General features: G+C 41.8%; 1 protein-coding gene across 1 annotated transcript in view; it reads left to right on the forward strand.

The window, feature by feature from the left end:
• The first annotated feature begins 536 nt into the window (after nucleotides 1–536).
• Nucleotides 537–27,436, forward strand: part of LOC120522451 — a 32,001-nt gene continuing 5,101 nt past the window's right edge. The window contains 4 exon segments of the mRNA XM_039743387.1: nucleotides 537–604; nucleotides 2,434–2,515; nucleotides 3,022–3,377; nucleotides 11,204–11,250. Of these exon segments, the coding sequence (XP_039599321.1) occupies nucleotides 3,366–3,377; nucleotides 11,204–11,250 (59 nt within the window). The 5' untranslated portion in view covers nucleotides 537–604; nucleotides 2,434–2,515; nucleotides 3,022–3,365.

The raw sequence follows: 27,436 nt of genomic DNA on the forward strand, positions 1-27,436 counted from the left end.
ATATTCTGATTTTTTTCCACCCTAAATCAGAAAAGAACCTTTTTATTTGACTGATGTATATAATAATTATTAATATTAACATTACAAAGAAAGTGCATCCACCCAATATCAATAAATAAGCCTCCTATATTGTTAGCAACTTTTTAGAAACCAGGCTCGTTTCATTCAGGATTCAAGTATACTGAGCATAATGAAATATTTTTTGATTAAACAATTTTATTATGTGTAACAAATGTACATATTTTATGTCAATCTAACATGTTTTATAGTGTAAGGTTATGTAAAGCCTTAAAACATGTGGATTTGGATGAAGTAAATTTAAATGAGTTATGTAACATAACATTTTGAGGGTGTGCTCTGTTATTAGGACTTAGAAATTGAGTGAATTGAAAAAAAAATGTCAAAAAAAGTCGTTCCTTTGTCGCTGATTATCATTTTAGGTTTTCTTTGACCAAAGTATCCCGTTTACCAGTAACCACGTGTTCTTAAATATAATCTGAGAGGACCTGACAGATCGCCTCATTTTCCCAGGCTATAAATATGAAGCACATCGCAAAACAAAAACTCAGCATCTGAAAATAAGAATGGGAAACGTAACGGACACGTAAGTGGAACAGTTTTGAGTTTTTTATCTTCTGCAGTCTGTTTCACCATCACAAAGATGACGGATTGAATTTACTTGTCACTTATGATCTGTGTGTTATTTTTGAAGATATTTTCTGATGCAAATATTTTCTAGGCTAAATGAAAGTTCGTATTGGAATTGAAAACTAGTGCAAGTAGTGTAGGAGCTGTTAAACATGACGGCGACATAAAAATTACAATTTGTAATGCATTTTTGTGTGCTTAAAAATGTGACTCTTTCATTTAAAACAATCTGTCGTTGATTAACTCCGAGGGTCTCATAGTTAGGGGTGTCCTCTGAGAAAGCGCATGGAGCAGGGGGGCGTATATGAACGGCACGTAGTCCTTAAGCAGCGCCTTATCACTTTCACACTGCCATTCTGTTTACTTGCAGATAGCGGGGTTTCGTTTATTTATTGAAGCAACAAGTGAGCGTTAAGTGTGGGAAGAAGTCGAGACAAGCGAGCGCCTTCTGTCCACTAGTAACGCGGCAGGTGTCATTCGTGAAGTGGGTCGGCGATCAAGCAGACATTCAGCTTGGGAGACCTAACGGCTTTTTATGAGGGGCCAAACAGGCTATAAATCGTATATTTCTGTGTGCAATCTGTTGGTTTAGGAATATTTACTATCAGTTTGCGTGCGTTCAATACCGGTTTAATTCATATGAACTTCAAAGTTTGAGAAGTGTTAACAGCTAAAAAAAAAAATCTCCATAGTTAGTGACTAAATACGTTTAGCCAAAACGTTGTTTGGAGTTTCATTTGAACACATAAATGCATAGCTTTGCTAGCTTAGCCTGGCATAGCTAAAGTTAAGATTATAAAACGGGATTTTCTAATGGCCAAATATAACTAAAACAATTGTTAAGCTTTACCCGGGACCTGGTTTGGAGCGTACAGCGGTTTGTAAAATCCCAAGCAGCACATTATCCATTACTTCACTCCACTGCAGTGCCACTCACAATATGGCGGGGACGTGACGTACGTTGCTGCTGGTCATGCAGCGTCTAGTAATTCAATGTCTATGTTGCTGCAGATCGGAGTAAAATGGGCGACAATATCATTTTCGACTTCAGTCAATCATATATTAAATTTGCGTATATCAGGCACTGATCAGCCAATCGAAAACTTTAACGTCGCGGTCAATCACCTTTTTATTTAACAAATCGCCAATCGGTGATTATTTGTCATTCATGTTCCACTTTAGCCAAATTGCCTTATGAATGCGTAAATAGAAAGGTGGGAGTAATTTCTAAAGGTGAACGTGTAAGATGATTTCTAAAGGTGGACGGTCAAGATAAAGAGACTGTAAGAGACAGAGTGTATATTAATAAAATACATCTGCTACGATAGTCTACTAATGTCAATATCTCACACTATAGTACTCTGCCGAGTGCATTATTAAGACTGTAGTGCATTTTAACCACCGTCATTTATGCTTAGCGGTTCTGAAAAATTAATGATAATAAAAGTTTGGATATATTTATCGTTACTAAACAACGTCTGAAGAAAATGTAAATTAACATAACAATACAAATTTGTGTCCACCTAATTTTAATGGATTGACGTGCACTTAAGTGTGGGCTCTACTTGAATGAGTCAGTCAGATTAAAACAAATGTTTGAATTTAACAGGTCACCTTAAAGACGGGCTATAAATTACAATTTTAAACGTTGAATAAACTGACAGAGTTAAATTTTTACTTCTATAATACACAATCCTAACGTGTTTTATCACTTTCATTACTATTTATCAACGTTTATTTATTTATGTATTCCTAATATTCCATTGTCCCCCCTTCGTCCCGCAGGTCAGCGTCTGTTCTTTGTTTGCTGATGTGTGTCAAATATTCTGCGGTCTTCATGTCTGTTCTCAACACACCAGCAGCTCTAGTGAGTTTCTTGCCTGTGGATTTGTTTTTTTAGCTGTATTATGATTTCTGAATATTACAAATCACATACTTGACACTCTCACGTTCAGGTATCAGGGAATAGACAACGTTAAGAAAGCTGGCAATAAAATTGTGACTTTAAAGAATCCATTGGCTGTCTCTACATGTTATTAATGTTAAATGTAAGAAACACAGTTATCATAGTGCTAATAGTCACATTTCAATTATTATTTTTATAATGAAGTTTACTATGTTAAACGAGCTGAGAAGAGCAAATAGTATGCCTTTAAAAGAGTAATAATGTTGCAGTTTTTGTGACTGTGCATCTGTTAATCATTTGACTTAAGTGGATCTTTATTACTTTTGGGATTTTAAATACTTCTTTAAGATCATCAAATACATGTTTATTATAATACATATTATGCAAAAGTTACATTTAGAGATTAAAACATGACAGATGTTTGTTTGTAGTTCATATCTCATTGAGCCTCCATTTGACTCCATCAGGTCCTAGTGGTGTGCTGAACACACCAGCCTGTCTTTAGGGTCTCTGAGACTGGAGGAGGAGGCCAGGAGTCCAACTGTACAGCTGGCACTGATGGGCATCAGCATCACGACTGGTAACAAGATAGAGATGGCAGGTAGTTCAGCTGGGCATCATCCTATATGACTACACAAGCAAACAGCATATTAAGAGCACACAGAGTCTGTATACTCCAGTATGGCCCTGACATAACAGCCTGTACAGCTGTAAACGACTCCACTTTACTGGTCATTTAGCACACACTGCACTGAGGCAGTCAAGTCTGAACCAATAACTCAATCTGCACTGCTGGGAATTTATTTTGGCAATGATATTTCTGGTAAGGCATTTTTTTTTCTTGTTTGTCATAGGTTTATACTGAAAAACTGGGTTACATCAATGTAGTTTTCTATAGGATATATACTGCTCAAAAGAATGAAAGGAACACTTTTTAATCAGAGTATAGCATAAAGTCAATGAAACTTCTGGGATATTAATCTGGTCAGTTAAGTAGCAGAGGGGGTTGTTAATCAGTTTCAACTGCTGTGGTGTTAATGAAATTAACAACAGGTGACCTAGAGGGCAACAATGAGATGACCCCCAAAACAGGAATGGTTTAACAGGTGGAGGCCACTGACATTTTTCCCTCCTCATCTTTTCTGACTGTTTCTTCACTAGTTTTGCATTTGGCTACAGTCAGTGTCACTACTGGTAGCATGAGGCGATACCTGGACCCTACAGAGGTTGCACAGGTAGTCCAACTTCTCCAGGATGGCACATCAATACGTGTCATTGCCAGAAGGTTTGCTGTGTCTCCCTGCACAGTCTCAAGGGCATGGAGGAGATTCTAGGAGACAAGCAGTTACTCTAGGAGAGCTGGAGAGGGCCATAGAAGGTCCATAACCCATCAGCAGGACCAGTATCTGCTCCTTTGGGCAAGGAGGAACAGGATGAGCACTGCCAGAGCCCTACAAAATGACCTCCAGCAGGCCACTGGTGTGAATGTCTCTGACCAAACAACCAGAAAGACTTCATGAGGGTGACCCAAGGGCCCCATGTCCTCTAATGGGCCCTGAGCTCACTGCCCAGCAGCATGCAGCTCGATTGGCAGATGCACCACTGGTGCCCTGTGCTTTTTACAGATGAGAGCAGGTTCACCCTGAGCACGTGACAGAAGTGAAAGGGTCTGGAGAAGCCATGGAGAACATTATGCTGCCTGTAACATCATTCAGCATGAGCAGTTTGGTGGTGGGTTAATGATTGTCTGGGGAGGCATATCCATGGAGGGTCACACAGACCGCTACAGGCTTGACAAAGGCACCTTGGCTGCCATTAGGTATCAGGATGAAATCCTTGGACCCATTGTCAGACCCTATGCTGGTACAGTGGCTCCTGGTGCACGACAATTCCTGGCCTCATGTGGTGAGAGTATGCAGGCAGTTCCTGGAGGATGAAGGAATTGATACCATTGACTGGCCACCACACTTTCCTGACCTAAATCCAATAGAACACCTCTGGGACATTATGTTTTGGTCCATCCAATGCCACCAGGTTGCACCTCAGACTCTCCAGGAGCTCAGTGATGCCCTGGTCCAGATCTGGGAGGAGATCCCCCACAACACCATCTGTCATCTCATTAGAAGCATGCACCGATGTTGTCAGGCATGTATACAAGAACACAGGGGCCATACAAAGTGCTGCGTACAATTCTGAGTTGCTGCAATTCAATTTGGGCAAAATGGACTAGCCTGCCACATAATTTTTTCACTCTGATTTTTGGGGTGTCTTTGAATTCAGGGCTCTGTAGGTTGATCATTTTCATTTCCATCAAACGATGTGGCATCCTTTCGTTCCTAACACATTACCCAGTCTATATCAGTAGAGATATCCAGGAGGATTTCTTTTTCCCATTGAGATCTGATGTGTTTTCAAAGTGTTCCTTTAATTATTTTGAGCAGTTTTTATATACTGCTCAAAAAAATTAAATGAGAGTATAGTATCAAGTCAATGACACTGGTGGGCTATTGATCTGGTCAGTTCAGTAGCAGATGGGCTTGTTCTTCAGTTTCAGCTGCTTTGCTGCACTAGAGGGGCAACAATGAGAGAGACGACCCCCAAACTGGAATTAATGGATTAACAGGTGGAGGGAGGCCACTGACATTTATCCCTCCTCGTCTGTTTTGTCACTCATTTTGCATTTGGCTACAGTCAGTATCACTACTGGTAGCATGAGGCCATACCTGGACCCTACAGAGGTTGGTCGCACAGGTAGTCCAACTTCTCCAGGAAGGCACATCAATACCACGTGCCATTGTCTGGTTTGCTGTGTCTCAGAGCACAGTCTCAAGGGCATGGAGGAGATTCCAGGAGACAGACAGGCAGTTGCTCTAGGAGAGCTGGACAGGGCCCCTCGTAGAAGGTCCATAACCTATCAACAGGACCTACCGGTATCTGCTCCTTTGGCCAAAGAGGAACAGGATGAGCACTGGCAGAGCCTACAGAATGACCTCCAGCAGGCTGTCCACTGGTGTAAATTTCTGACCAAACAATCAGAAACAGACTTCATGAGGGTGACCTGAGGGCCCGACGTCCTCTAGTGGGCACCGTGGAGCTTGATTGGCCATAGAATACCAGAATTGGCAGGTCCACCACTGGTGCCCTGTGCTTTTCACAGATGAGAGCAGGTTCACCCTGAGCACATGTGACAGACGTGAAAGGGTCTGGAAAAGCCGTGGAGAACGTTATGCTGCCTGTAACATCGTTCAGCATGACCGGTTTGGTGGTGGGTCAGTGATGGTCTGAGGAGGGAGGCACATCCATGGAGGGACACACAGAACTCTACAGGCTAGACAACAGCACCTTGACTGCCATTAGGTATCGGGATGAAATCCTTGGACCCATTGTCAGACCCTATGTAGCTTATGTCATTTCCAGGGAAACCCTCATGCCTTAATTTATAATATAATAATTAAGTTATCTTAATTATATAATAATATAATCTTATATCACAGCTCCAGCTGATTCAAAACTCAACTGCAAGAGTCCTGACACGGACTAACAACAGTGAGCACATCACAGCCATCCTGCTGCACCTTCACTGCTCCCTGTGTCTTACAGGATTAAATATCAAATTCTGTTACTGACCTGCCCTCTAATGTCCTCTCATTCTGTGACCCCCACTTACCTGCACTCTGTGGGTGACAGCAGGGCCGTCAGCTGTATATAGCGCCCTGACTGTGGACTGACCTCCTGAAATTAATGACATCAGCGGACTCCATTCATTTGTTTAGGAGGACATTAAACAGACCTGACATTCTGCCCCTTCTTTCAGTTTACCCCCTTTATCTGTCCAGGTACTCGGGGTTTGCATTTTTATCACAATTTATGCTATTTGTTCAAGATTTTTTTGTAGTATTATATGTTGTATTTTAGTCTGCATTATTGTCTTTTATTCTATTTAAATGTTCTGTATATCCTGTATTTATCTTTATTTATTGAAGATATTATTTGTAGCCAATGTTATATCGGTCCTGTTGTTCTTTCTCAATTTTGGGCATAGGAAGGGTGCTATATAAATAAATTGTGTTTTTATTAGTATTTTTATTTTTTCTCTTTTGATGGCCCATCGTTTACAATAATAAGTGACAAAAACTAGAGCAGTTCTATATAAGGCAATTAATATACACTCACCTAAAGGATTCTTAGGAACACCTGTTCAATTTCTCATTAATGTAATTATCTAATCAACCAATCACATGGCAGTTGCTTCAATGCATTTAGGGGTGTGGTCCTGGTCAAGACAATCTCCTGAACTCCAAACTGAATGTCAGAATGGCAAAGAAAGGTGATTTAAGCAATTTTGAGCGTGGCATGGTTGTTGGTGCCAGACGGGCCGGTCTGAGTATTTCACAATCTGCTCAGTTACTGGGATTTTCACACACAACCATTTCTAGGGTTTACAAAGAATGGTGTGAAAAGGGAAAAACATCCAGTATGTGGCAGTCCTGTGAGCGAAAATGCCTTGTTGATGCTAGAGGTCAGAGGAGAATGAATGGGCCGACTGATTCAAGCTGATAGAAGAGCAACTTTGACTGAAATTACCACTCGTTACAACCGAGGTATGCAGCAAAGTATTTGTGAAGCCACAACACACACAACCTTGAGGCGGATGGGCTACAACAGCAGAAGACCCCACTGGGTACCACTCATCTCCACTACGAATAGGAAAAAGAGGCTACAATTTGCACGAGCTCACCAAAATTGGACAGTTGAAGACTAGAAAAATGTTGCCTGGTCTGATGAGTCTCGATTTCTGTTGAGACATTCAAATGGTAGAGTCAGAATTTGGCGTAAACAGAATGAGAACATGGATCCATCATGCCTTGTTACCACTGTGCAGGCTGGTGGTGGTGGTGTAATGGTGTGGGGGATGTTTTCTTGGCACACTTTAGGCCCCTTAGCGCCAATTGGGCATTGTTTAAATGCCACGGGCTACCTGAGCATTGTCTCTAACCATGTCCATTCCTTCATGACCACCATGTACCCATCCTCTGATGGCTACTTCCAGCAGGATAATGCACCATGTCACAAAGCTCGAATCATTTCAAATTGGTTTCTTGAACATGACAATGAGTTCACTGTACTAAAATGGCCCCCACAGTCACCAGATCTCAACCCAATAGAGCATCTTTGGGATGTGGTGGAACGGGAGCTTCGTGCCCTGGATGTGCATCCCACAAATCTCCATCAACTGCAAGATGCTATCCTATCAATATGGGCCAACATTTCTAAAGAATGCTTTCAGCACCTTGTTGAATCAATGCCACGCAGAATTAAGGCAGTTGTGAAGGCGAAAGGGGGTCAAACACCGTATTAGTATGGTGGTCCTAATAAACCTTTAGGTGAGTGTATAGCATAATTCAGTGTAGAATATGTATTGCTGTTTTCTTCACATACATGTTTAAAAATATTAGATTGGCTTAAATATTTATTCTAAATTGATTTAGAACAATATTGCAAACATGCATAGTACATTTTAAAAAATGTAATCACTTTTATTATTAATGTTTTACTAAACTCTAACGTGGTGCAAACATTGTAATTATATTGCATACTTTGTTTCAAGAGTGCAAACGAAAAACTATTTTCAATTAACACAGATCTTGATGATTTTAATTTTGTCGACATGTTAAATTGTTCCCACAGACCCAAACAGAACGTAAATGTTAATACTGATATTTCACAGAAACGATCCGCATTGTTTAGTTTGATGTATGACACGACGTGATTGCAGAAACCCTATGAACTTCACAATGATGCGTATTATTTGGTTTGATGTTCTGTTTTTAATCCTTCTCATTTCTATCGCTTAATTTCTGAACGGGTCCTTCACCCGACGTTACTTTCTGGGCTTTGACGAGACCAGCTGAAAACCTTCCAAAAGTAATTTTACAAAGTCACATCTGAAACTAAGGTGACAACACTTCCAGGTCTGTAACTGCGGGTCTACAGCTGTGGTGACGTATGGTGCTGTGGCTCTGCAAGTAGATACTACTCCATACACATAGAGTTACTAGACGCCGCATGACCAGCAGCATCGTACGTCTAGGTCGCCGCCGCCTGTGATCATTTCAGAATGAAGGGAAAATACTGGTAAAAAGAATTACCTCCAAGCCCTTTCACAAACATACAGTGACGTGCAAAAGCATTCAATCCCTTTAAAAGTCATCCTAATTTTCTGCCTGACAAAAGATTTGTCCACATATTTATCCATTTGGTATTTTTAATGTGAACTCCTGCGCTGTAACAAAACGTTATCAAACTCCAAATAACTTAAATAAAGAAAAACTCCAAAGTGATTGTTTGCCTAAGTATTCGAGCCCAACACTTTGTCAAGAGCCTTTGTGCTGCAGTAGCAGCCTTCATTCTTTCGAGGTATGTAAATACGCCCCAGTTCTGCACATTGCTCAGGTGTGACTCTTCCCTATTCTTCTTGGCATTATTCCTAGGTACCCTCTATGTTGGTGAGATGGCACCTCTGAACAGCAGTTTTCAAACAGTGCCCCGTATTCTCAACAGGGTTTTGACTTGGCCATTCCAGAACATTCACCTGTCTGTTTCTGAGCCATCCCAGTGTCACTTTGGTCTAATGCTTAGGGTCATTGTCATCTTGAAAGATGAATCTTCTCCTGAGCTTTAAATTCATAGCAGACTGGAACAAGTTCTCCTGCAATATTGTGTGGTATTTGTGCCCATCTATTGTCCCTTCACCTCTGACAAGATTCTCTGTCCCAGCACACGAAAAACATCTCCATAGCAAGATGCTGCCACCACCATATTCCACTGTTGGTCCGGTGTTTCTTGTGGCATAGGTTTGTTTTACGCCACACATTCTGTACCTCTTTGAAGTCTGAGAAAAAAAGTTCTATTTTGGTTTCATCTGACGATGAAACCTTCTCCCCACATCTCAACTGGGAAAATGTGCTTTTATGTGAATCATCTTAAGGAATGGCTTCTTCATGCCACCCTCCTGTAGAGGCCTGTTTAATGGAATGCTCTTGAAATTGTGGACGATGCGGGTTCGGCTCCACACTCCCATCACTGTTCGGGAGCCCTTGAACCCACCACCGTCGATAATGTCACCGAGCTGAGCTAGACAGTGAAGGCAATAACAACTGAGCAAGGGGATGGTTCAAAAAGTGCTGTTATTAAAAGACAATCAAAACAGTGTTCAAATAAATAGTGCTGTGCTTCAAAGTCTTATGAATAAATAATCCATTAAAAGAAATTGTGGAGGTTAGAAACAATAGAAAAAACAATCCCTTAAAATCGAGGTTAAAATGTTCCACAGGAAGCAATCTTTAAAAACGACAACAAGCCCAGTGCTCTTCTACGCTAGCGTCTCACCTTCTTCTCCCAGTTGAGCTATGCAGCAGGCGAGACGCTCTCTGCAGCTGCCCTTTTCAACTCTCACAAACACATGTCTGGAGACCTCCTGATCCTGGCTTCGGTATGGCACTCATCCCAGGCCTGAGACTTGGACTCCTTGGTCTCCAGGACACCCACACCAAGGACTGCAACACCAAGCCTCGTGACTCCCGCTGCCTTTCCGGCCTTCTGCGGCCAGTCGCCTTTCCCTGGTCACTCCCGCTACCTGCCCTAACCCTTCCAACTTCAACGCCTGGGTGTTGGCCTAAAACCCAGCTTCCTCGCAGCTGCCCACGAGCGCTCGTTCGCTCGCTCACCACACACTCCGTGTGTCTGTCTCTCTCTTGCACCGCCTTGCTCATTCTCTCGCTCCCTGTAACCTCCGTCTTTTTCTTTCTCTCTTTTTCCGATCTGTCTTCTCTCCCAACCGACTTGCGCTTCTTTTAAACAGCGAGGGGCCATAGCAGCTGCAGCACATTAGCCACGGGAACAATCGCGGATGTGGGCAGTTCCTCACCTGTGCACTCGGTGAGAAACGCCCACACCGCAGATCGCCACATGGCTTGCTATGGCCCAACGCCCCCTCACTAAGCCGCCGCGAGAGCGGTGATTATTTATTTAAAAAAAATGGCCTTTGCTCAGCGAGCTGTGGACCCATAACACCACAACATCTGAAAGTGACGGTTGGATTTCTAGTCTCCTCTCTCTCTAGTTGATGTCTAACTCTGATGTTCAGTCGTGAGCGACGGCCTGTTCTAGTAAGAGTCAGGGTGCTGTGATGAACCTTACACTTTCTGATGATGGATCAGGCAGAGCGCAATGGGACATCAAACTCTGATATTTTCATATTCCTTTCCTGCTACCTTGTGCATTTCAATAACTTTATTTCTCACATCAGCAGAAAGCTCCCTTCTCTTCATTTTTTCAGTGACTGTCCACCAAAGACTACGGCCCCTACGAAGGGAGCTTTTTATATCCAGGGAGAAAGAAAGAACTCACAAGTAGCACCTCATTATGTTTAATATGACTGTCAAATGACTGCCACCTTTGTAATGATTTTGTCATTGGTGTAAACCTGGAGCTTCCAAACTGCAGAGGTTTAAACACCAACTTTGGAGATTTTCTTCTCCAATTAAATGTCTACATAAAATGGTTTATTTTGACTTTGGAAATGTTTTGTTACAGCATAAGAAAAAATACTGAATGAATAAGTATGTGTACAAATCTTTTGTCTTGCAGAAAATTATGACAACTTTCAAGGGGATTGAATACTTTTGCAAGTCACTGTATGTTTGTGAAAGGGTTTGGTGGTAATTATTTTTAACATCTGAAATGATCACGGGGTTGAAGTTCGCATTCAGCTGGCTTTTTATTCACTTCTAGCTACATCCAGTATAAGCTTGCAGTCAGCTACTAACCAGCTTCTTCTTCAATATTAACAGCAAGGCAAAATATTCTACAGTATAAACTGATCCATTATTTGAAAAAATAAATATGCCAGATTTTGAACTTGAACGGGTTGAAAATGTTAAACTCAACTTTAACAATGGAATCTGTCCTGGACAGGTTTATATCATGCCAATTAATATACACGTTGTAGATGTGCAAGCATTGTGGCGTAGTGGTTAAGACTACACTTTTAAACTCTTAGTTTGTGGGTTCAAGTCCTGATAATGACACTATGTGACCAGAAGCAAGTCACTTGACCTGTCTGTGCGGCGCGGGGGGCACTGGGTGAATGTAACCAGTAGTATCTAAATGTTGAATGTTGGATAAAGGAGTTAGTAAATGTAGAATATCTTGCCTTCAGAATCAATAACTGGTTTCAAAAGTTGTGTGAAAAAGTACTGTGTCTGGGTGGAAGTAAACATGACCCTGGAAGCGAATTAGAAGACAGCAGAATACGCACCTAACTTCAGCCTTGCGTTCATTACAGACTCAAGGGTAGATTCTGTTCAATAGTAATAATTACCACCAAGTCGTTTCGCAAACGTATTGTGTGGAAAGAATATATGGTGCCATTTAAACGCAGATGCGTCTCCTAGACACTTTTCTTTACACTCCATGACACTGCCGCCCCTTGAGTTCCTGTTTCTTGCCCCGCCCATTTCTGCTGAAGATGACGTGAACAACCAATATAGTTCGCATGCAGAACCAATATAGTTCATACACAGAGTTGCGATAGGGTGCGCACGCATAACTTATATGTTTCATACGCGAAACCGACATAGTATACACAGTGTGGAGAGTGGGCCCGGACACAGACAGATGGACACCGCTGGTTTTCCCCCAAACACACGTTTATTCATTCTCTATACAAAATACCACACACACAACCCAGTGCCCCTGCACCAATCACCCTTCAGTCCAGGCCTCTCAAAATGCCTTTACTCCTTACTCCTTTACTGCCTTTTTGCCTCCACTCCTCTCCTCCAGGCTTCGTCCTCTTCCACCCAACTCCAGCTATTGAATGGAGGGAGGCGGCCCCTTTTATCTTCATCCGGATGTGCTCCAGGTGCCTCCTGATGAACTTCCACCAGCAATTCCTGGTGTAGCCAAAGTGCTGACATCCAGGGCTTCACAGGCATCTGGGCGACCCCTGGTGGTGACCACGGGCCCCTACAGGGTTGAGCTTCCATGCTGTGTTCCCGTGGTCTCCATACCAACTAGGGCGGCTAACCCCTCGAGACGTAATCCCTCTTCCGGTCCTTCCAGGATTCCCGGCTGGGTACCGCCCCAGCCACTCACCACACTGCCCCACCGCAAGCTGAGACCCATAGATGCCAGTGGCCTGTCCCACAAGGACAGGTCTCCCACAAACCTGCCTGGACACCACCACCTGGCGTCCATCTGTGTCACACACAGGCAACACTCCCCCCTTTTACCGGCACCCCCCGGCCTTTGCCACTTAGCGCACCCCCTCCTGCCCCCTGTCACGTCAGCCGACTTCGGAGTTTCCCTCTGCCTCCACAGAGGGCGGCCCTTCTCCGAACGTGAGCTCCCAGCCTCAAGTCCCTCTCTATCAGAGAAGCCGGCTCTCTTCCTCTGAGTCCTCCTCTTTTTCTGGTACGCCATGATGGTTTTGGTCTCCCTATGGGAAAGGAAGAGACCCCATGTCGTCTGCGTCCCTGTAAAGAAACCCCGCTACTTGAATCCGATCAGAATCATCATGGTTCTTTTTGCTGGGGTCTCGCGTTTTCTTTACGGTGCTGGTATTACTCACCTGCACCTCTGCGCCACTCCGGTCGTTCCACCCACTGTCTCAGCATCTTCTCAGATGCGGCTGCCTTCCTCTCCAGCTCTTTTGATCCACTATGGAGAGCACTTATCACCTGAAAAAGTGACTCTGCGGGCTGAAGGCACTCCTCCAGCTCGCACAGAGCCGTCAGCAAGTACAGTTCATCATCCGGCGGTGGACTTACATGTCGATCAGCCCTATATTCCCTTTGTCAGTACAACGAGCACAGCCGCCAAGAAAGACTGGAGCGGGCGCATGTGGCTGTGGACCTTCACCGGTTACTGGTTCGAATTGTAGAATCAGAGTCTCCTATGTACATTTCCAGACCCGAATTGAGGTCATATATCAAACATATGTATGCTTTTTACATGGTTCTGACCCAAGATTAAAGGATAGGTTTTATATTCCTTTTTCAATAAAATAACATTGACGGCAAATTGTTATATTCTCCGTTCATAACTGCAACCTTTGATTAAATTGTGGTCATGCCTGAAAACAGGTAAAGCGGCAGCAGCGACAGTGACCATGAACAGCCTGGAGAGGCTAAAGGTAGGAAAAGACCATCCAGTGAAAACTTGAGACTATTAAAAGAGATGTCTGATAACCTTGAATATTCTATAAAGCCCCCTCAAATCCCCACCATCATAATCTTCTCAAATTTTTCAAGCACCATCCCCAGTTACACAACCGGTCGACAATTTTGACATCATTAATAATTTGTTCCTGGTTCTAAATTCTGATTAAATAGACGTCTTGATCGCTCTGCTGGAGCTATTGAGGAAAGCCTATTCTGAAGCCAGAAAATCTTCAGATCCAGGTCCTTCACAACAGCCTAGCACCCTAGACATGATTGTAAAATCCCTACAACCTTCTATCTCAGGTACAAGTAGATCCCCACTTCAACACTTACTTACTGACGACTTGACTACGTTGAACGGCCCAGTAATACAACCTTCTACTTCAGGTACAAGTAAGGCCCGTCTTCAACACTTGCCTGTTGATGACTTAACAGAGTCAGATAATTCAACCGTACATCTTCAGACAGGAGCAGGAGTGACTAATCCGTCCGGGACAAACTTCAATGTTAGAGCTGACTCCACAGCCATTTACCTCGCATACGGCGAATTCTTTGTCTTCAGAGGCGTCAGTAAGCTTCCTGCAGCCCTCTACCTCTACATTAAATCATTTGTCTATAACTGAGCGTCCAAAATTGAACAATATCGAGATTAGACAGCATTTTTAATTTTTCAGAGGCCTACAAACTTGATTCATTTGCCAAAGTTTTTAATCATAGACACAAGACCCTTCAGCAAAAATTAGACAGTTTTGCGAGCAATTTGAATCCTAAGGATTTAGTCCAGCTAGTCAATCCCAGTGTTTTTTCCCTTAACCCCCGCGGGTACGCTTTCTGTTGATGGCTTTTTTAACCAAATTGAATTACTTCTCCAGAGTCATGCTACTATTTTTGCCGATTCCTGTCTGATGCTAATCGTTCAGGTTGTGAAGGCCCCATCTGGTGGCGGGGCTCATAGGCATAAAGCATGTACCATTTTCAATGATATAATCGTGCAAAAGAAATGGAAGTACCTATTGATCTCATTCAACCCGGATGATCAGTGCTGTTTTGTCAGGGTTTTGCTGTCTGTATTAAACAATAGGTACAGAAACAAGCAGAAATGGTGTGAACAAGAGGGCCGTCAATTGCACGTCAGGGCTGTATTATCACCGGATCAGAAAGTAACGTTTTTAGATTTTGAAAAATTTGAGAGGCCAATGGGTATTAAAAGTATCATCTGGTACCGGGCACCGAACACTAGCACTCTATTAAAATTTGAAGCATCCCGTGCCAGAAAACCAAAAGCGTTCGTTCCTGTTTTAAAGCATCTGCGACGTCCTTAAAGTCTGCGCTTTCTGTTACCAGAGATACAGTGTGAAAGCCGAGTCAGAACCTTACAAGTGTCCCAGACGCTATCGCGTTTGTAGAGTTGAAATGAAAGAGTCGGACAAAAATCATCAGTGTTTTATTCAAAGTTTACCGCAAAGACCGGTCCACGAAAAGTATGTGTTCTAAGATTATGAGTGTTGTCAAGATGTTGGGACCCACATCCCATATTACATCCACTGCATGTATTGGAACAGTAAATCATAGAGTCTGGCTGGTGAGGACTGTGTAGCAAAGTTCTTCAACAGATATCGTCGCTCGAAATACCAAGATTACACGTTCATAGCTGTTTTATCTTGATAGAGTAATATATTGCTCTGCTTTCCCCTTTGTATTATTAATATGTAGCCTTTGCCAGAATGCCTCAAATCCCACAGACTTACCACTGTTTATAAGCTATTATAGTATATAACTCCCCACCTTCCCTTTCTATATCTATAACCTCAGGCAATTAGGTGTAGTAAAAAGACAAGCAGGAGTTAAGTTACACATATAAATAATAACAATATGCAAAATACATTTGAATATTGGCAACCATACAACCTGATTAAATTGTGATGTGTAGTTCAGGCAGCACACAGACTTGTTTGTTACTTAATGTCTCTAGTTAAAGCATCATTCAGCTTTCTTCAGAACAGGCTGCAGTGCCTGCCTCAATATGGCTGCTGAGTTGTGCCCTCCATTGTGTTGTCTTCTTCATCATATGTTAGTAAGAGAAAGAGACTTCTTCATCATCACAGGTTAGCAAGAGAGAATGTGGTTGAACAAACAGATTTATAGATTCTATGTCCAACCCCTAGAGCCAATAGGACATCATGGTACTTAAAGGCCTCTAAGACAAGCCAATTCCAAACAGCCATACCTCAGACCAATGGGGGAAATAGAACATCTTAACACCTGCCACCCAAACCATATGTTAACGTAACCTGGCTTCCTTGCGGGTGTTGAAAGACTTTAGCAGAGAAATACTCATCCTCCCCCAACTCTGTCATAAAATTCAAAGAGACCCATTCCTAAAGGGGGGAGGGGGAAACACTAAATTAAAAATAAAGACATACAAAATATTTATCAAGTTATATTCAAAATCTTACATCACAACGATAGCTCACAATTCTAAGGGGTATGTGTGGTGTTATGGGTCCACAGCTCGTTGAGAAAAGGCCATTCATTTTAAATAAATAATCATCGCACCCGAGGCGGCTTCGTGAGGGGGGTGCGATGTTGTAGCGAGCCGCGGGGCAGTTGTCGATGTGGGCGTTTCTCACCGTGTGCACAGGTGAGGAACTGCCCACATTCGTGATTGCTCCTGTGGCTAATGCTACAGCTGTGATGGCCCCTCACGTTATAAAAAAGAAGCGCAAGTGGTTGAACGGGGAAAAAAAAAGAATTGATCGGAGAAAAAAGAAAAAGGAAAGAAAGGAAAAGAGGACGGAGGTTACAGGGAGCAAGGAAGCAAGGAAGCAGGCGGTGCGTGAGTGTGGTGAGCGCGCGATGGAGCGCTCGAGGGCAGCTGTAAGGAAGCTGGGTGTTAGGCCAACACCCAGACGTTTGAGTTGATGTTGCTCCCGCTGAGTGACCAGGTAGCAGGAGTGCCTAGAGGAAAGCGACGAGCCGCAGAAGGCCGTGGAAAGGCAGCGGAAGTCGGGAGGCTTGGTGGTGGAGTCCCCAATGTGTGCGTCCTGGTCATTGGTGGACATCAAGTCTCGGGGACTGGGGTGAGTGCCAGACCGAAGCCAGGGATAGGGAGGTCTCCAGTCTCGCATGTGTTGTAGGAGGGCAGCTGCAGAGAGCGTCTTGCCTGCTGCTAAGCCCAAACGGGATAAGCAGGTGAGACGCTAACAGAAACGCTAATAAACGATGCACCGGATTTGTTGTTGTTTTTAAGACTGCTTCCATGAGAAGATTTTAACCTCTGGTTTTAAAGGATTGTTTTTTCTTATTGTTGTTTTAACCTCCACATTTTCATTTTATGGATTATTTGATGAAGAAAGAACTGCACTATTTATTGGAACACTGTTTTTGTTTTGATGGACAGTTTTAAATAAAAGCACTATTGCACTTTTTGCACCACCCCTTGCTCAATTGTTTATTTGCCTCCATTGACTAGCTCACTCGGTTTCATTATCGACGGTGTTGGGTTCAAGGGTTCCCAAACAGCCATGGGAGCGTGGAGCCAGAACCCACATCGTCACAGTATGACGGTTGTTTCTTAATGAAATATCTCGTAGAGAGCGGGCAAACTCCATTTGTTACAACTCAGGGATGTAAACTAATGTGTTTTATAGAAGAAGATTATGACTTGAGATTCATCGACTCATTGAATTTCTTACCTATGAAATTGAGCAGTATACCCAAAGCCATGGGGCTCCAGGCTCAAAAAGGGTACTTTCCCCATTTCTGTAAAACCGCTGAAAATCAAAATTACATTGGACCATACCCCGAGCCTAAAAATTACGGCATTCAACACATGAGAGCAAGAAAAGAGGAATTTTTATCTTGGCAGTGATTTTCTGAACTGTCCAGCACTTGTGTTAAAACCCCCGTTTTTAAGTTTGGCCTTCTCAGTTAAAGACACCTTTTCACAAAATCTGGCATTATGTATACAACCTGTTTCTTCGATAAACTGAAACCTAAAATGACACTTACTGCAATTGGACAGATCAGGGGAAGCCCTTTGAGAAGCTGTTTCAGATTGTAAAATGGCTTGCAACTTCTATTTATATGATAGATAGATAGATAGATAGATAGATAGATAGATAGATAGATAGATAGATAGATAGATAGATAGATAGATAGATAGATAGATAGATTTTTGTTTTTAAAACAACTTTTATTAATGTATCACAACAAATTTTCCATTATACAACCATCCATTTACACAAATAGCCCCACTCTCTGTTCATGCACTTTTTAATCCTCGTCACCCCATTTCATGACCAGTTCAGATGGATAGATAGAAGCATATAAATATAAAAATTATATTTTAATGATAGATAGAGTGTCTGCCAGATTCAAGCAGCAGGAACGTGGTTGCTGTCTCTCTCTCTCTACACACTGAGACATGAACACTCAGAGGCTGTCAGCGTGCCTTTCTGTGAGATGGGGAAGGCTGTTTCACTTGAACTGCAGTGTACAGAGAGCAATTAAAAGTGGTTTAGATAAAACAGGCTTTCCTTTTTTTACAAATTATAAAGGAAAGGTTAGATATTTTAATCTTGTGATAATATTAAAATAATAGGTAGATGCAGGGGCATGCTCCAGTACCGTTGAGAGGATATGCAGGAGCGGCTGTAAGGGAGACCTGGCTGGCTGGGTATGAGCAGGAACATCTCTGGACATGTCGGTCAGGCCTTGGGTTCATGGCAAGGTCATTCTTTTGATATAAAGGGCATCAGGAGAAGGGGCAGGGAGGGGGGTGTCAGCCTACAAACAGGTGTTGACAAACGGGGTGTGGGGGGTTAATGCAGACGCAGCATCCATCAAACTGCTCTTGACATAAACCCTGAACCAATCAGATGGGTGGGGTTGGATTAAGGTGGAGTCTGGATGGGGTTGGGGAGGAGACAGATTTGAATTCACCAATCACAGGACAGGGGGCAGGACTATCATTTAAATCCACCAATCACAGGGCAGGTGGTGGGGTGCATCATTTAAATCCACCAATCAGAGGAAACAGGGCAAGGGCGATCAAGTCATCAATCATTTTTGATTGACATTTTGACAGAAGCACCCTGCCTTAATACTACTCATATACATTTATCTAAGGCATCTATAGGTTTGCTCCAAACTGTATTTAATTGTGTTGTACATGTTGTACAGTGAAAATAAAGATATGTACATCTTCCTCAGGTAGCCAAGGAAAGGCTATAAATGTCCTGTTTGAGGTACACTCTACACTCCCTTTTAAGTATGTGGATGTAGGATGGAGTTGATATTGACTTAAAGGTTTCTGGATTGAGCATTATTTATGTTACGAACAGACTGTTTTTGTCTGATTGTATTATTACTATAGTTTGTATTATAAAGAGATTAGGAAAGGTGTATGCCAGTACAGGAACGTGTGTTTTAAAGTAATATGTGTATCCGTTTTATGAACTTGTACATTTATTGTGCATTTTTGTGAATTTCTTTTTTTTCTAAGCACAATGTTATTTATTTGTTTTATTTTGCACAAAGCTCTATATAATTTTTAAAGTGAGCTCAGATGTTTTAAATTATTTATTATTAACTCTCAGTGGTGTTGTGTAATTTTAACAAATACTCACGTTTCCTGCACTGCTCCGGGGTTGTTGGGTTGGTTGGCTGATTGAGCGCTCACATGCAAATACCAGCGGGTCATTCAAGTGCATCATTACACCTCTGAGCGTGCGGTAGAAGGGAGACAGGCAGCTGGGTAGAGAGCACCGGGGAAGTGCGAATGGCCGACGCTCGAAAGGAGCTGAAAAAGGGGGGCTCCAGCACAGCATCTTGAGGTAGCTTTAGTGATCCATTGTTTAGGAGGACAGTATGATTTATGGCCTGTTTGGCCTCTCCTAAAGGTGTGAGGCTCAGCGAGCTGCTCTGCTGGGAACCTGTGACCGCAGCAGGGTTCCTTAAAAGGTTGGCTGTGCCTGTTGGTGAACGTCTCCCTGTTGTGTGGCATGGTCGTCTAAGGTTTTGCTGAAAACAGCAGATTAAAGCAGAGATTCTAGGAGAAACAATTAGAACTAAAGTATAAAATGACGAGAGCATTCAAAATATGAATTTAAGGAAACTGTATACATGTAAAGTTATGTTGTCACTTAAGTGTTAAAGGAGTAAATGTAAATTATTTTACACTTAGACTAAGTGATTAGACTTGCAATATTAATTGTCCCAGCAATTTGTAAAGTGTTGTTTATAAAGTTAAGTATTTAAGATCTGTGACAATATGTGAGAGGAAGCAAGACTGGGATTGATTTGATTTGGCCCTGCCACGTGCGAGTAGCTGCAGAGAATAAATAAAGCTCTTTTGAAATAGAAATCTGCCTACATCCTTTTTTTGTTAGAAAAGATGCCTTGTTATATACAAATAGAGTGCATAAGAAAGTTATGGTCCTAAATTAATGGCAGACTGATTAGTTGGTATCAGGGACAATGGACCAACTACCGCAGTGCCCTCATATATTTCCTGAGAATATTGTAGGCCAGCACATGACTTTTCAGTTTTTCTGTAAAATATCATTCAACAGTATGGTGTGTTGGCTTATCAGGGCATTGCAAGCTCTGGTAACTGAGTGGCTTTCTGATGATGGACGTATTCTTAATGAACCTCATAATGTTGTAGTGACCTCCCCATAGCAGGATCAGATAGAAGACACAGCAGGACAAAGAAGTGATTGCAGGGGACGAGTCCTGCTGCAGACCTCCACAGTTCCGTAGGACCTCCAGGTGGACTGCAGGATTTTGTCACCTGGTTTACTTGACTTGAGTCACATAATTCACCCCAACCCTAATCTTAGCCATAGTGTAACCAGACGTATCACTGACATATAATGTAAAGCAACAACCTCCAGTATGGAGTGGAGCTCTGGAGGTCCGCAGCTGGACTCTATTGGCAGTATTCTTCCCAGAAATGTTTTCCAGCCAGATGGCATAAAAAAAGTAGCCTGGTGGAGCGGGACGGGGAAATTTGGTGGTGGGGAAAATTAAATGTGCACTATTTTTATTAGTTAGTCAGTCATCGTCCAACCCGTTATATCCTAACACAGGGTCACGGGGGTCTGCTGGAGCCAATCCCAGCCAGCACAGGGCGCAAGGCAGGAAACAAATCTCGGGCAGGGCGCCAGCCCACTTCAGTTTTATTAGTTAATTATTATTAATTATTTTCCAATGCTCAATATGACTTCCTTTTTTAAGGTTTGACACTTGTGCCAGAATATTTTTATTAAATTTTAAGGAGTACCCAATTCAGGAACCCTAACAAAAATTTTAAATAACAATTGTTATGACATAAACCAAGAGGCACAAGTATTGTAGCTGTCGGGAAAAAAAGTGAAAAACAATGAAAAAAGATATGGGAAACCTAATGAAGAAAAATTTCAAAATATTCTTCAAACTTCCATATGCCATTTTCAGATTAATCTGGGGAATGTTCAGAATATTTTGGATTTCCATTAAACCAGCCATCCTAACTGAAGAATTTTGGAAGAAATAGAACAGCTGCCTTAAGATTGTTTTATCTTGGTAGAGTAATATATGTATTGCTCTACTGTCCCCTATTGTATTATTAATATGTAGCCTTAGAATACCTAATCTCACAGACTTACCACTGTATATAACTTCTCGCCACCTTCCCTTCTATATCTATAACCTCAGGCAATTAGATGTAGTATAAAGACAAGCAGGAGTTAAGTTACACATAAAATAATGTATTACTGATAATATTCATGCCGCATCCGAGTGGCAGCCTTTCCAGCAGCTCCGTTCTTTTCTTATAATTATTTTATGTGAATTTCCCCTTGGGATTAATAAAGTATCTATCTATCTATCTATCTATCTATCTATCTATCTATCTATCTATCTATCTATCTATCTATCTATCTTATCTATCTATCTATCTATCTATCTATCTATCTATCTATCTATCTATCAAATAACAAAATGCAAAGTACATTTGAATATTGGCAACCATACAACCTGATAAAATGGTGATGTGTAATTCAGGTGGCACACAGACTTGCAGTTACTTAAAATGTCTCTAGTTAAGGCATCGTTGGTGCTCAGCTTTCAGCCACATGTCTGTTCAATATGGCTGCTGAGCTGTGCTCTTTATTGTGTTGTCTTCATCATCACAGGTTAGCAAGAGAGATGCTTCTTCATCATATGTTGGTTAGAGAGAGAGAATGTTGTTGAGCAAGCAGATTTATAGGTTTTCTGTCCAACTCCCTACAGCGAATAGGATATCATGGTACTTGAAGGCCTCTGAGACAAGCCAATTCCAAACAGCCATACCTCAGACCAATGGGTGAAATAGAACATCTTATCTCCTGCCCCCAAAAGACCATATATTACACTAACCTGGCTTTGTGTGGGGGATGGGGGAAAAGACTTTAACAAAGAAATGCTCATCAAACTGGTTTAAGACACATCCCCCAAATCCTGTCGTAAAATTACAAAGAAAAGTCGTAAACATGGGGGGATAAACAAGAATGCCTCTCACCAAGGTACCGCTAAATTACATTGGTTTGCCTAAATTATAAATAAAGACATACAAAACATTTATCAAGTTATATGTAAAATCTCACATCACACCAGATGTCATTCAGTTTTGTTAAATATGGTACAGCAGCTGCTTCTTTGGGCACATGCAAGGACCAATCGGCGGTTTACACAGTGGCAGTTGACCAAGAGTCCAGATGTTTTATCTTTAAGCAGTTTTGCCACACCTTTCTGTTTCCCGGTCATAACAGCTCCTCCATCTGACCCTAGTCCAACCAGATTAGCAGTTTTCAAGCCTAGAGTGTTCATAGTCTCACTCAGTGTGTTGCTTATAGTCTCCGCTTTGCCATCAATCATATTGCGGGTTGATATAAAGCTAATTCTGACCTCTTTAGTGACCTGGCAAACATATTTAATCTAAATAATTAATTGTTTTACAACTGAGATGTTTGTGGTTTCATCACACAGAATACTGAAAAAATTTTCAGCGTGTATATTTTTCAGTATGTTAGACTTTATTTCTGATGCTAAGACATCCAGCAGCTCTTGCATTATTCTTTTTAGAGGTGTAATGTGCATTTTTACCAACATTAGAGCAACCCATTTCTTTACAGCTTTTCAAACAATGTTGTATGTGGCAACTCATTTTTTGCCAACCAATGCATGGATCTCAAAGCTCCCACAAAGGCATCTCTCTGTTAGTTATTTAACGCAGATACAGATCTTTCAATTAAAATCTTTAAGCCATTGTTTGTTTATGCCAGATAAGCGGTACTTAGATTTATCAATTGGCAGAGTGTCTGCTGAAGAGATTTCCCCTGATGATGGATCAGCCTCTGCAATGTCTTTGTCTGAAGTTGCCACATCAGGAGTTGACGCCACACCTTCATTAGTTTGTGGGGTCTCTTTTCTGAAATAACTGAGCAGTGTTGCTTTCTAAACACTTTTATTACTCATGTTGGTAAAATGTTTGGAAAAAATGAAAAGTACCTATGAATATGACTTTTGAGTGGGAAAGTGAGAGCCTGTTGGATATTCAATGCACACTACGGCAGGTACGCATTCTCAACATTTCCATTTTAATCTCGACGCTTATGTCGTGACATTTGCACTTTATTCTCGCTGTTTATCTCGAGATTAAAGTCGACATGTTGACTTTATTCTTGTAGTTCAGAGGTCACTAACAGGCGGACCTCGGTCCGCATCCGGACCGCAAAGCTGTCTCATACGGACCTTGACTTACAGCCAAAACAAAAGGTTATCATTTAAACATGATGGGGCGCTTCTATTTTTATCCGGCGCAGCTTTTGTAATCTTTACGGTAATGTTGAGGAAATACACAGTATACGCGCTAAGCCATTTCACGTGATACCTCTCATCCAATCAAGTCTGCGGATTCTAGTCGGTGAACGTTGTTTTACGAATCCATGTACGCAAACAGAGGAGGGATTTTTCAGAGATACGGTCGAAAAGAAGAAAGATAGTGAAACGTGTGTTAGAGGCAAGGTCAGGAACCGAAACGTTCGAAAGAAATGTAGCGATAAAAATAAAGACTACTGAGAGATACTGTGAGACTGTGCAGGATAAAGAAGAGACGAGTGACACGGCGAAAGGGACAGAAATATACGGAGCAAATGGCGCTCTCTAAAAGAAGGAACATAATAAAAACTAAATATCGTTCCAGGCTCAACAATGAACACCTCCACATGTCTATGAGAATGGCTCTGACTCCATTCAAGCCCAGGTTTAAAACCCTGGCAGGACAAGCTAGAGCTCAATTCTCTCACTGAGCAAAAAAGTGTGGCAATGAATATAAGAGGGGAAGAAAATGGGCATTTAAACCTGTTACATTGTTAAGATGTGTTGAGATTTGTTATCTGTGAAATTGGTTGAGACTTGAGTCAAAATGTGAAACAGAAAAGGGGAAATGTTAAGCTTTTTCTCCATTCCTTTTGTATTCTTCTGAAGTTTAGCACTTTATTTAAGCATGCACAGTTTTCATAATTTATTTTTGTCTTATTTTGAAGTGCAGCCCTACTTTTGTTTATTAAATTAAAGAAGAAATTATACACTGACAGAACAAAAAAGTACATATTTGCAGTCATACATAAATGTTCAGTTCTGTGTTTGACAATAAATATTGTCAAAAGGATTATGAATTGTACTAAACTAATTTGATTTGAAAGTCTAGTATTAATTACATGCAGATGTTGATACAACTACTAGGCTACTTAAATAGACATGATACTAAATAGTTAGACAACATGATCTTCAGACGGACCGGACCTTTGCTTCAAGAAATTTTCTCTGACTGGACCTCGATAGATTTTAGTTGAAGACCCCTGTTGTAGTTTGTCATTAAAATAGAACATCGTAAAGTAAACTTCATCTTAAAATGATTGTTTCATTTACTAGATTCTCTCAAACCCCATAACAAGTTATGTAGCACATTAAATGCTTTGTGTTAAGTGTTCCTGTCGCCATGCTAATCTCTACATGCTTCTTAAACTGACTTTCTCTTGCACTAAGAGGAGGCGCAGGCAGCGATCACCAAACGGAATACATTCACTACATGATATTCCTGCTCCATGGACATTTAGAATGCTAAGATCAATACTTAAAACAGGTATTAAACATATGGGTGAACGGCACTGTGGAGGTTGCACTGCTGCCTCGCAGCAAAGGGGCTCTCGGGTGTTCCCTGCCTTGAGTTTGCCTGTTTTTCTGGTGGGTTTACTCGGCGTGCTTCAGTTTCCTTTCAAAGTCATGTAGGATGTGGGGTTTTGTTATGCTATATCGACCCCGCTAGTGTTTGTGTTGCTCGCATTCACCCTGTGATGTGCTGGCGCCCCGTTCAGGATTTGTTCCTGCCTCACACACAATGCTTGCTGGGATGGGCGCAACCCTGAATGAATGGCATAATTAAACGTGTATAACGAAGATTTTTTTAAAGTTCCGAACACTCTGTAGTCTAAGTTTATAACTAGTTTTAATTTCACAAAGACGTTTATCATGCGGTGATTGGTTATGTGGAGAAAGAAAAAGGAAGGACAGGAATTGGGGGTTTGATACGTCAGACAGACAGCACGCGTGCAATAAAGAAAGCCCGCTGAGATGAACATCCATTGAATTCTGTGTTCATGTCTCCGACCACCAGATCACGAACCCAACATTTTCACAATATTTCAGTTAAACCTGTGCGATACCCATTCATACATCCAGTTTTTTGGAGCCTCGTCACACCTGCCGTAAAGGTTCTCTACACTGAACATACACCTGAGGACCCTTTACTGCGAGGGAGCAGCACTACCGCCACACCACTGTTCATGTTTAATACCTGCTTTAATGCATTTCAACCTGAAAATGATATCAAGTATTTATCTTAGCATTGAGAGCAGGAATATCATGAAGTGAATGGATTCTGTGATTCTGCAATCGCTGCCTGTGCCTCCTCAGTGCAAGAGGAAGTCAGTTTAAGAAGCGCTTAGTGATTAACAACTGGGTTGGGGACCACTTAACACAAAGCATTTAATGTGCTACGACAACTTATGACGGGGTTTGAGAAAATCTAGTAAATGAAACATTGATTTTAGGAGGAAGTTTACAACGTTCTGCTTTAATGACAAAATAAACTATGAGAATAAAGAGGAAATGTCGACTTTAATCTCGTCATAAGCGTCAAGATTAAAGAGGAAATGTCGAGAATAAAGTTGACATTTCCTCTTTATTCTCATAGTTTATTTTGTCATTTAGTTTTTTTTTTTTTTCTTCAATTTGTCCGTATTTTTATTTTTTTTCACCGTGGCCCTAATATGCTTCCGTACAAAACCCTCAGCAATTCAGTGACAAAACTTTTGCTCAGGACACAGTGTGTGCTGCAAAGGTTTCTGCACACTTTTTGCAATATGAACACAGGTCCAAATATGAGCAAATATAAAAATGGCAGAGGGAGTCACTTTAACAGGAACCGCAGTGAGTGCTACAAGGATTTTTGCTTGTATATATATATATATATATAGGTTTGCTATGTACTGAACAAGAAGAGAGCTGCTGTACACTTAGCAGCACTATACAGACTGCACTGACACTGAGAACAGAGATGTCATTTCCTGACGCTCTTTTTCTGGTATCTGATAGGCTGGTTCCACTACACTTTTTTTTATTTTATCAGTCCTCCTCTCGCCCGCCCACCTCCACATCCTCTTTGCTTGTGAACTGCCTCTCCGCTCCCGCTGTTAGAATGTACAGCCCCCCACTCGCCCACCCACCTCTCCATACTCCTTACTACAGTATTAAGCTGCTCCACCCCTGCTATTACCATGTACACCCCCCCCTCAAAAGCCCACTTCCCCATACTCTTTGCTTGTGAACTCCGCTCCGCCTCGTCCCCTCTATTAGCGCATCAAGTGATCGGCAACATCCTGTCCCGCACCTCTCCCCTCGCAACTTGCGATCCTGCTCCTAAACTATTTGCCCACCCGCCCGCTCGTCCCTTTCCATCTCTGCAGATCATTAGAGCTGCCTGTGCCTGTAGATCTGTGGCTATCATCTCACAATGTCACACGAGATGACAGCCGGGCGCTCAACTAAATTAGCCGGGCAGAGCGCCTGGCTAAAAGACGCTAGGGAGAACACTGCAATTGGGATCGCAGGACAGTTTACTCTTCAGAATTTTAGAATTTATTTTAGAATGCCCAGAGGGGACTGGGCGGTCTCATGGTCTGGAATCCCTTCAGATTTTATTTTTTCTCCAGCCGTCTGGAGTTTTTTTTTTTTTTTTTTCTGTCCCCCCTGGCCATTGGACCTTACTCTTATTCGATGTTAATTAATGTTGATTTATTTTGTTTTATAATTTGTGTCTTTCATTTTTCTATTCTTTAATATGTAAAGCACTTTGAGCTACTGTTTGTATGAAAATGTGCTATATAAATAAATGTTGTTGTTGTTGTTCAGTATGTAAGAAGAATACAGAAATGTAAAACAACAACTTATTCATTGAGGGTGTTGAACTCCATCAAGGCCGTGTCTTCTCGTCGTTCCTATTTGTGGCTTTCATAGACAGGAAATTAAGGCAGGTGTGCAGTTGGGAGGGGCCTTGGGGTAAAATCGTTGC

Source organism: Polypterus senegalus, chromosome 2 (genome assembly GCF_016835505.1).
Source record: "Polypterus senegalus isolate Bchr_013 chromosome 2, ASM1683550v1, whole genome shotgun sequence".
NCBI lineage: Eukaryota > Metazoa > Chordata > Cladistia > Polypteriformes > Polypteridae > Polypterus > Polypterus senegalus.